General features: G+C 34.9%; 1 protein-coding gene across 1 annotated transcript; it reads right to left on the minus strand.

Annotated features, from left to right (window-relative positions):
• Positions 1-221: 221 nt before the first annotated feature.
• Positions 222-6,484, minus strand: LOC149578267 (inositol-3-phosphate synthase-like). Its single transcript, XM_089828008.1, has 10 exons — positions 6,071-6,484; positions 5,183-5,251; positions 4,946-5,081; positions 2,637-2,884; positions 2,074-2,300; positions 1,585-1,700; positions 1,318-1,494; positions 1,044-1,232; positions 887-949; positions 222-681 (listed from the first exon to the last, which is right to left on the minus strand). The coding sequence occupies exons 1-10, from the start codon at positions 6,256-6,258 to the stop codon at positions 562-564; spliced, it is 1,533 nt and encodes a 510-aa protein (XP_089684134.1). The 5' UTR covers positions 6,259-6,484; the 3' UTR covers positions 222-561.
• Positions 6,485-11,825: the final 5,341 nt, after the last annotated feature.

Genomic DNA, 11,825 nt, shown 5'->3' on the forward strand with positions numbered 1-11,825 from the left:
GTTGACCTTCAGAAAAAAATTTAAAATAAAAATATTAAATCATTTAAATAAATACAGTTTAAAGTTTAGTTTGTGCAAATATTTAAAAGCTATATCAAATATTGAATAACTTCCTAGACTAAATAAAATCAATGTACAAAATATTGCTGCAAGATAGTTCAAACTAATCATACAAGAACAAAATATGATAAGAGAAAGCAGTCGCAGGAAAGGTGCACAACTTTTTAAAATGTAAATATTTATATATATTTATATAACTCATACATCGTCACCAAATCTTTTGCAGTGTATAATCACCAACTACAATGGGAACACAACAGATACCAAATTTAGTTCTATAGTTCTTAGTAACAAGAGGGGAGCCATATAAAATGAGGATTGGCAGCATTGAAAACCAGACAAGTAAACCCACTGCAATGGAAACACTGATACCAATGTTACTTTAAAAATTCTTAGCAACCACAGCGCCACAAAATAGGGTGACCGAAATCCGGAGAAGTAAAACCCTTTGAATGCATGTCCCCGGGGCCCGGGCTGTTCTTCATTTGTTCAAATGCCTTTTCACTTGTACTCTAACATCATGTTATTCTCTGGTGCCAATCCCACGCATGCCCTCATTATGTTCTCAAGCATTGCCCTCTGTTTTGCCAGTGCATTCACCACAGGAGTACCAGGAGGAACCTACATCCACATATTGATTCTCAATTATAAGTATTCTGCTATGTTTGCAAAGAAAATGACTCGACCCAGATATTGAAACTCAGTTATAGGTTGGTGCCACGATTGAAAAGAAAATGACTCAGATCATATATTGACACACAATTATAAGTTGCCGCTAAGTTTGAAAAGATAATGAATCCAGCCAGAATTATGATGAATTGCTTACCAATGGGGCTTTGGTGAGGTAGCTCAGAATAGTTGCCACGGGGTGGAAAGAGTGGAATTTGGCCTGAAATAATTGTGATTTCCAAATTTTAGTTGAAACCCAGAATGTACAACACTACAATGTAAACTTATGGTGATCACTTTAAAGAGTACAATACCTCGCCCTCTTTCTTAAGCTCAATCCTGGTGCTAAGTTCAGCAAGTAAGACCAAATCCAAGATAATGGGAGCTGCAAGGAGAGAGTCTTCACAAGTATTGTGGAGTACAATGGTGCTCTTCCCTCCCATGAAGATCTCAGAAGTGTATTCGTCCATGGCTCTCTTGCTATCTCCAACATATGGCACATACTGCAAGAAGTAACAATTGATATATTTCAGGACTAATCAAGAAAAGTGGTTAAGAAGAAATCAAGAGCAATTGTTAAATTTCTACCTTGATGACGACCACATGGTCAGGGTGTTCACCAGGCCCATACAAAATGGGATTGCTGGAAACCATGTCATCAACAACATTGCTCTTTGAAATTTCCTTAGAGCGGAAAGTCTCTGGCGCTGACAGATTCATCCCGTCATTGTTTCCTAAGTGATTGTAGCTTACGATGGCGGTTGGCTGCAACAGAAACCATTGATCAGTTCGAGTAGTTTGGATTAAACATGGATACCATTGTATAAAATATAAATAGCTCTTGCAGTTGCAGACCTTGATACCGGCACCAACAAAGAAATCCACAAGCACAGATTTCATCTTTGTCTGACCACTCTTGAAGTCGTCTCCTCCAATAAGGCTGTTCTTCTCAATCGCCATATCTATCAGACCTGAAACACATCATACTCTGATCATGTTATATATGCTACACAAATCATAATTGTTCTTCATTACAAACACTACCTACCCCTCTTGGTAGAAAATATTAAACTACCAAATAAACCACACCTGATTACAAAATATTGGTTTGTGGCTTGGATCTGTATTAGAACTAAAGGGCATGGGAAAACCCGTGCACCAAAGTGTTGACATATGTCAACATAATATTTGAGCTTCCTTCTTATGGAGGAAATTTTAATGGAAGAGAATTGAGCGCTCCAATGATAATAGGATGCCTAGTCATTGCAAATACTACCTCTTTGTATTATATTAAAAAAGTTAAAAAGCCCAAACCCCAAGAATGGTAGTAATGGATCTACAAACCTGGAACGAAGGTGTTCTGAGGACTGCCATTGATGAAGGGAACACTTTCTTGAATACAGGCCAGAGCATAAAGAGATGAAGGCGCGATTTCAGGCTCGTCCCTTTCCAGAGATGCAAGGAAAGTCTCCTTTGTGTCATTCAGTCCTACCATAACATCACTGTATCGTTCTGTGTTGGCAGTCCAGAGAACAACTACTCTGTCCACCTTTGTTTTTGCCTTGAATTCCCTGCATAAACAGGAGTTGAAGACATTCAAAAAACAATTAGCATTGCTTGTCGAAGGAAAACCTAGGAGCATCAAAGGAGATGTTTCATCAATGCCTTTAAAGGCGAAGGCACATATGTTAATTGTGCAGACCTTTTAAGGAATAGACCCCTGTCTGACCCTGTTAAGAGATGGATAGAACTTTACTCTTCTTTAAGTAACATAACATGCATTTCTCAGCTATATAAAGAAAAAACAATGATTTCCTTCTAGAAAGCTATCAAAAAGTGTAGAAGAAAAAAAGGGATACAACACTGCTGCAAAACAGATAAAGCAAAACTGGATTCAGTAGCCTTACCTAATGTCTTGAACAATTTGCTGCACCTGTTCCTTCTTTGTACCCTTGATGATATTGTTTGCTCTTTCACCTTGGTTTGCAGCTATAAAATCAGGATCATAGATGCCAGGAAGGGGTAACATATCTTGCATGTAGGGTCGCAGCTGCTTCTGGAGGTCAACGTCGAGTACCTTAGCTCGGGCCATTGCATCTGCCAAATTCAGGTTGCTAATGTCCCATCCCCCAAACACAATATCGTTAGGGTCCACCTGCACATACCAATTATGTTTAAAATGGGAAGCTTGATATACTCCGAAGAAAACTATAGAGAGAAACAAAATGACCATACCTTGTTTTATGATATTCTTCTTCTCAAAATCTTCAGAGATTTTATTCATGCATTTACATTGTATAGTTTATAAATTACTTTATCTAACTCTAAACAGTGATATCCACTGAGCTTATTGCAACCAGCTGTGTTATCTTCAATGAGCCTGTTATGCACTGAACCTGTTGTGTTGGACGAGTTAGGCTCAGAATCTACGTGTTCGAGTGCAAGGTTCTGGTAGGATCTTTATCAGGGTTTGGGTGCTCAAAGCACTTAGCCTCTTAGTCAGCTGCGTCATCTTCAACGGATCAGTTAGGCACTCAACCTATTATGTCGCTTAATCAGTGGATCAGTGGGATCAGTTAGGCACTGAACTTAGGCTTAGGAACTCCCATGTGTATACTAAGGTACTTACTAACCTGGATCGGTTTGATCTTGACCATAGTTTACTGGTGAGCTAAAAACAAGTACTACTAAGCTGGACCAATCTGATCTTGTGCATATTCTGTTAGTGAACTAATAACCCCTTTGTTTTGAGACTATAGAACTACTAACCTTTTGATCTTGTGCATACTCCTCTACCAGTGAGACAGAGTATAGAACTCTCTAATATTGAACTAGAAACCTTTCCCTTTAGTTAGTTTCGGAAGTATAGAACTATTAACCCTCTAATATTGAACCAGTAACCACTAGAAGGGTATTGATCTTCTAACCACTACAGTGGTAGTAATCTTCTAATATTGAACCAGTGACCACTAATCCCCTCTAGTTTTGAGGGAACACCCTCAAATATTGAACCACTAACCCTCTAATTTTAAGAGTACTAGAACTAGTAACCCTCTCTGATATTGGACTATTAAACTAGATCAGTTTTTAATTCTAGACAGAGAAACTAGAATGTCACTAGATCATACGATGTGCCTTGATCAGTTTGATCCTGAACTAAACTTAGCAACTATCATATGCATACTCCTAATCTGCACTGTGCAACTAACCCTGACCAAAGTTAAATACTCTCGTGCTAACCTTCTACTCTCTGTCTGCATACTTTGGTACTCTACTGCTGAGCAAATAACCCTCTACCAAGGAGGGTGACAAAGCTTTTCATGGACCAATTTACCTGATTTCAGGAAAACTCCCATGTGCATACTCGTCTACCCTCCTATGTATACAGAGAGCACTGAGCTCTTGGCACCGGTCTACTATAGAGCGCCTTCTGAGCTTTTTGCATGGATCTAAGAGAGCTACTTTTGAGCTCCTTGCGTGGATCTACCATGCTCTCTTCATGGATCAAAAATATCAAATTATGAGCTCCTATAGCTTTAATACAGAGCTACTGTGCAACTACTGAGCTACTAACCTTATACTATGGAGCTACAAAATGGATCAGTCAGGATCAAACTTTAGGAAGATTACAGAGCTACTTTTCACGGATCAGCAAGATCAAACTTCGAGAACTTGTGCATACTGTTTGGAGGTGATTCATTCCGAGGATCAAACTCAATCAATTCATGGATCTGTTAAGGTTGATCGATTATGAAAAGTAGCTAAGGAAATCAAAACTGAATCATCAGCAGTCCAAGCCAAAATCAAAACTGACCCAAAAAAACCAAGAAGACAATGATCGAACTTTAGGAATACACTTCCTTTTGAACATAATGTTTGGAGGTGGCTCATTTCTCCAATCTCCAACCAAATTTTGAATATGAACAGAATTTAAATTTTAAACAATCTAAGACACTTCAAAATAACCTTGTAGATTCTACAACGAGTAATTCCAGCTATTCCTTGATAAGCTGCTTTTCTGAAGAATTCTTTAATTCTACGAAGATAGATAGTTTTGTTGAAAAACGAAAATCATTTTCATGCAACTGAAGATGATAGTGGATAGTGCTTGGGGCTTCCATTTAGACGACAGAAAAAATCCTCGCACCAGAAAAAATCAGCAAAACAGAGTCACAAAAAAGGCAGGTTAGAAACAGAAAGAGAATTCAATTATTACCATGGGAAGGAGGCTCTTGAAGGGAGCATGGATCTCTTCACCATTATACGAGCCGATTCTCACAGTGGAGGCTTGGGTAAGAGACCCAAAGTAATTTGCCTGATGTACCTTATCCTTCGTCACACAAGAAATTCCCCTAAAAAAATCCACCAACCGCTGAAATTTCAGTTAATATGTCGAAATCAATCGTCAATAGAACACAACAAAAGCAAGATTCACATCTGCACAAATCCTTACTCGCGGTTGGCAATAACACCCGCTGTCAGGGTCGAGCCATTGTTTCCACCCCAACCCACCAGCATGACCCTGCACAAATTACAAAGACAAATTTAAACAAAAACTACAAATTATATTAAAATTTCTACAATCCGTACATTCTAAATGTTAAATAATTCAAAAAACTACTGCTCAGCATCTAAATCAAAAGATTATCTGCGTCAGCATGACCACGGATGACCAATTTGGACGAAGATTTCCATAATCCATAGAAGTCGAAATGTCAGATAAAATATTTCAAATACAACTCGAATCCAGAAACGGCGACAACAAAAGAACTGCTATTTAGCATCTAAATGAAAAGATTCTCTGAATCACTAAAATAAACTTTGTAGGTGAAATCGTACAAGCCGTAAATATAAAACTAGACCCAGGTCTCATAGTTTTCACATATAAACCAGCAATTTCCGAAAAATATTTCAAAATTAACAGCAGATGTTCTAGCCGGTCCACCACATATCAAATTGGGCAAAAGAAACGAGAAACTGCTTTAGCGTTTCTTGATAGATTACAGAAAACCGAGAAGAAGGAAACCTTCCAAATCATCGAACACAGCCAAAAAGACATCAATCAAACTTCGTCCCCGGAATTTGGGAAGCCTGGTGTCAATCTTGAACTCATATTTAACATATTTGGGCAATTGGACTAAAGAAACGAGAAAATAACCTTCCTCGCCAGATTACTAAAAATCAAGAAGCAAAAAACATCCAAATCTACAATCACGGAACAAATACAACAATTGAACTTCACCCATCAAGCCTCCACAGATGACAGAGAACCAGGAAGATCTAAAAACCATTCAAATCTACAAGCACAACAAAAATGTACACAAATTGAACATAAACCCACCCGAGCTTGGGAAGCCTGGTATCAGTCTTGAACTCATACTTCACACTCTTGGGCTTGACGACCCACTCATAATTCCCATCCCTGTTCTCATGAACAAGCTCGGTGGTCTGATAATCATACACAGACTCAATGCTCTCCTCGCTGTACTTCACATTAGGGCTCTGCACTCGAAACTTGTCGATAAACATCTTCCCCAACTGATTTTCCTCACTGCTTCTGCCTCTGCTCCTCCTCCTGTCGCCGACCAACTTACCAAAACTCTCACAGATTCTTGAATTTGATTGTTAAGGACAATCTCAGGGCAAGATGTCAGAAGTGTCTGGGCCACCCATATGTTTCTAATATTGTATTGATTCTTTCCTAAACTCTCTCTCTATATATTTTTTATTTTTGTTTTTTTTCTAATTCAATTATGCCTGCCTTTTCCAAAATTCAATTATTTATGCTTCAAACATGTCACTTTCGCGGCAAGTCCCCTCATGTGATATACGGCACTTAAATCTTTTCATATTTTGGGGGACCATGCCCCATTTGTTTCCAAAATTATTCATCTTTTCATACTCAAAAGTGGTAGTTTTATCGATTAGGGGTCATTTTGGCGTCAAAAAGAACGGTGGCTACATTCTAGTTTCATCAATCAATTATTTTCTTGTTTACAAGTCATTTTTAAGTCAAAGAGATGTGCACTTTTGGTTGGCTTTATTAATTTTAAAGGTCGTTTATTAATGTTGATGGTCATAGATTGTTGAGAAATATTATCATAGAAAGACATGTGTCAATATATTTTTAATTTTTCGGTGAGGATATTTGTCTAATCTTTTGCTTTTATATGAAAAAGTGATTGATTGAATATTCAATGTTTGTTTATTGTTACAACCTATTTACAATCTATTTTTATACATATTTAAGAGATTGAATGTAGTGATGAACACATTTCTATTTTTAATCTTATGTATTTGTTCAATGGATTGAATCTTCTAGTAAATATGTTTGAAAATACTATGATGTTTATTGTTGTTTATTATAATGTGTTTTTAATATAATTATAATGTGTTGTAAACAATATGAAGTCTACATACATGAAAGTTACATAAGATATGTGAATAAATAACAAAACATGTACTCTAAAAATATATGAATATAATAATAGTATATTGTACATATCATTAAAAAATGTATTATGGTTGGTTGTGTGAATGTACCATTATATAAAAAAGAAGATTTTTTTTTTAAATATGAAGAAAAATAAATCAAGATTATAATTCATAACCAACTAAAAGTTTATAATTCATAACTAACTAAATATTATAATTCAAGATTATAAGTCATTTTTTAGTCAAAAAGATGTGCACTTTTGGTTGGCTTTATTAATTTTAAGGGGTAAGATATTTTAATTTATGGATGTTGATGGTGACAGATGTTTAAGAAATATTTAACATAGGACATATGTCATTTAAAAAAAAACTTTTGAGTAAGAATCTTTGTCTTCTATCTGTTAAAGTGATTGATTGAATATTGGGTGTTTACTTACTATTACAATCTATTTTTTATACATACATGTTAAATAAAGTGAATGTGTGTGTTGGAGAACACATGCCTATTCTTTATCTTATATCTATGTTAAAAGGATTGAGCTCGATATTGTTTATTAGTATTTGAGTAAAATCCTTTGTCTAATCTTTGTCTTCTATCTGTTAAAGTGATTGATTGAATATTGGGTGTTTACTTAGTGTTACAATTTATATTTATATATACATGTTAAAAGAATTGAATGTGTATGTTGGAGAACACGTGTCTATTCTTTATCTTATATGTATGTTAAAAGGATTGTGCCATCTAATAAATATATTAGAATATTCCATGTTCTTGTTTATTTGATTTTTTTAAATTAAAATGTGCTACAAACAATGTGAAGTCTAAATACATGAAAGTTATATAAGATACACAAATAAATAACAAAAGTGTACTATAAATAATATGAAAATATTAATCGTACCTTGTATAGATCTTTAACATACCATCATATAAAAAAGAAAAGAAAAAAACGTATTTTAAAAATATGTAGACAAAAATATGAAAAAGAGAAAATTCAAGATTATTTCATAACTAACTAAAAGTTTGTGTAAAAACACCCTTAAATATGGGATCAAGTTTTATCTGAACCCACTCTTATTTTTTAAGTCAATAAGCTTATTGTGGGAGCTTTGCTTTGGGAATCTTTTGGACGAAAATATTGTAAGATGATGTTAAAAAAAAAAAATCTAAAAATTTAAGTTTCCTTGTACCATTGTCAATCCTACTAGAAAGTTTTATTTTTTCTTTCTTCTCTTTAAGTTTCTAATAATCCCTCTATTTCCATAAAATGTTTCAGAAGGTTTACGTTGAAAGATTCAGCTATATAATGAATCTTATCATTCATTTTGATCACTTTGCAACCGAACTTTAAAGGGAAAATTGAGTCCAAGCGATTTCTCTACATGGTTGATCAATTCTAAGAACATCTTAGTATATGTCGTTGACATTGGAAGCAGATTTGTAAGTAGTTGAACATTGACTAAGTGAAGAAGAGTTTCATAAGATCAAACCCTAAGCAAGATTATGGCATACAATTCATCAGTTGTAATGAGGAAGATGGAATCAAAGGAAGAAAGGTTAGTAGTGTTGAATTGGCCAGGAATGAAGTGTCTAAACCACCAAAATTCAAGGCATATCTGACAAAGGGAGATTCTTCTGGCATCCTATCCTCAATCCCACCAAGAGTTATTTTGATTCATGATGTGTGATCATGTTATATGTCAAGCTTGGTGAGGTTGGAGATTTTGAGTTGAGAAGTGCGTAGGATAAGCTGTGTGTAAATGGCAAATTGAAAAATGAACATAAGCATATTATCGAGAAAGTGCTCACACATGCCCTAAAATTCCATAAAGTTTTTAAGATTGAGTGGATTAAGATTATACTGAGCCAAGTTCATTATATGAAGTTGTGGTTGGAAGGAGAACCAATTGAGATCACGAGCCAAATTATTCACCGAGTTACTAGCTATCACATTATGGATGAGGTGAAAACCATTTGATGCCAGGGAAAGGAGGCTATTTAGACTAACACATTAGCAAAATGGAATAAGTGTGGAATGACAATTTCAACCATTAAAGATGCAAATATTGAGTTTTATGTTAGGGTTATTGCACATAAGTTTAATTAGTTTAGCCAATTGGACACCATTCCTACGTGGTCATGGATGTGGCATGGAAGATTATGAAGAATGATCATAGCTATGATCTTGCTAACCTACAATTGAAGCAATTAGCTAAGAACCTAGAGAGCATGAAGGCGAAGAACATATATGTAAGTTTGGTTCTCTACTTTTTTGTATTTTCTTCTATGTTCAAAATTATTTTCCTACCATAGTAGGGATGATAGGTATTGAATCTACCTGTTGTGACCTCACATGTGTATCACTATTTCAATAGTCTTTGATTTTTTTTAACACAATATTTCATGTGTTGACTTGGATGGTGGAGCTTCCTCCTTCTTCTTTGGCTTGGTCACCATATCATTCTTTTTTTCAGGTTTAGAAATGAAATTTTCATCTTGTGATGCATCCTTAGCTAGGATAACCTCTAGTTCATCTTCAATTACAATTGTGTTAGTTTGTCCTTCACTTTGTTGAACTATATTGTGAATTGTGTCTGTAGGATCATCATAGATGTCTTCTATATTATCCAACTCTACCTTTTCATATTCACCTTTCTCATCCTCATATTTCTGCTCATCATCTAGCATTAGTCTATAATTTTTCTTCCATATTACTTTCCTTTCTTCCACTACATTTTCAAATTTTCTTTCAAAATCAGGAATGCTCTTTTTTTATGAACAAATTCATTATTGTACTCACTCATAGCTTTAAAAATGTGTTTCTTACTTAGTTTTGGCATAGTATGGCAAGTGTGCCTTCTCTATTTTTCTCTTGATCTTCAATGCATATTGCCACCTTTAATCTATCTTCCCATATTGTTCATTAGGTATCAATTTACCTAATTATATATATAAGTGTGTGTGTGTGTGTGTGTGCACGCACGCATATTTCATATGCACGTGCATACATATATATGTATATATATGTACATATACATTGTATATATAATATGTCAAGAGTAATCCTTTTTTTAGAGGCGCCTATTATCATCAAATTGCAAGATTTTATATGTGGGTTAGTGTTGATGAAAATAGGAGCCTCGAGAAGTATTACTCTCAATGTAATATATAATATATATATAGTTAGAGTAAAGGATTAATTTAATTTAATTTATTAAATTACCTTTGCTACCCACTTAAAATTTCACTTTTGCACATGCATTCCCATTTAATAATTAAAAGTTAATTATTTAATGGCATTTATCTCTTAGGGTTTCTTTTATAGGTTTTAAGATCTCCTTCTATAAGGATTGATCCATTTTATATTTTTACTGATTCTTTTAGTCTGATAATACATTCTTGCATATTTCAAAGCCAAACCCTTACCTTCTCTTGTCCTTTTCTTCTCTGTGACAGGTTCTTGCATGCAAGTGTTCTACTAGATCAATAAATTTTTTCTTATCAAATCCTTCATGGTATTAGAGTTAGATTTGTTGCAACTTGTTTAGGTTTATTGAGGAAAGCAGGAACAAGGGTTTGATGGATCAGATCTAGTATTTTTTGGGCATCTTTAATGGAAATAGGGGCCCTTTGAAATTTAGAGAACTTTGAGTCCAAACACACCTCATGGTTGGATTCAAAGCACGTCAAAATCCTTATTTTCATATAAAATTCTCATATTTTGGTCAACATTGCATTCTGTGGCAAAAAAATATTACATACGAGGGTTGTACGACCCTTGACACACACTACGAGGCAAAAATATTTTTGAAAAACACTAAAAAAAAATTCTTTTTGCATTTAAAAAAAAAAAAAAATCTTGGCTTGCTTTGTAATTGCCGCTTTGTTGAGCAACCACCATTTCACCACCCAATGACCACCGCAACTCCTCCATTAATGGCAGTACTGCTCAATAATCACCGTCACTTGACCTTCACTAGAGCATCACTTCGTGGCCACCTCCACCTAAAATAGCCAGTGCCATGCCACTCATGGACCACCAACCCCCTCCCTACTCAGTAGGTGGTCCTATTGTGACTAGGGAGCTTAATATTTTTTTCTCAAGGGGGTTTATGATTTTTATTTTACTTTCTGGAGGTACCTGTCTTTTTTTGCGATATCTTGAGCATACACTATCGAAATTGGGCAAAGGAGATATTGTCAGAAAGATAATTCTGAGACATATGCATTGGTGTAGGTTTTATTGGTGATTTTTTCTAGAATAGTACCTATTTTTACTATTAAAATTTAATGATCTTTTTTGCATTTCAAGAGGCATAACTTGCTCAATTTCACTCTATTTTTCTATCCAAAAGAAGAGCCAAAAATCTCTCTTCAAGATCTTTCTTTATTTTCTATTATTTTCATCAAAAATTTTCAAAGGTACACATGATACTCAATTGAAGCTTTTTTTTTTTTGCTCTTGTATACACATTTCTTCTAGTATCTCGGGTTTTTTTTTTTGCATTGTAGGGGGTGTTTTTTATTCTTGTTTTTGTAATTTACATCAGTAAACCAGAATTATATCAAAACAAACACCTTCTAAAAAATGGTTGAGACCCCTTCTTGTCTAGTTCCTCTATACCCAAATAACTATCACACATGGACAAATACCATGGCA

The sequence above is a fragment of the Cupressus sempervirens genome, chromosome 1 (assembly GCF_028749045.1).
Source record: "Cupressus sempervirens isolate cs-2001-9-10 chromosome 1, ASM2874904v1, whole genome shotgun sequence".
Classification (NCBI taxonomy): Eukaryota; Viridiplantae; Streptophyta; class Pinopsida; order Cupressales; family Cupressaceae; genus Cupressus; species Cupressus sempervirens.

Bases quoted from the DNA above. Each gene is read 5' to 3' on its own strand.
- LOC149578267 (XM_089828008.1), bottom strand. From the start codon at position 6,258: ATGTTTATCGACAAGTTTCGAGTGCAGAGCCCTAATGTGAAGTACAGC. The intron at 5,252-6,070 runs GTGGGTTTATGT...TAATTTGTGCAG, and splicing joins ACCAGGCTTCCCAAGCTCGG to GGTCATGCTGGTGGGTTGGG. The intron at 1,495-1,584 runs GTCTGCAACTGC...TTTCTGTTGCAG, and splicing joins TTGTTGGTGCCGGTATCAAG to CCAACCGCCATCGTAAGCTA.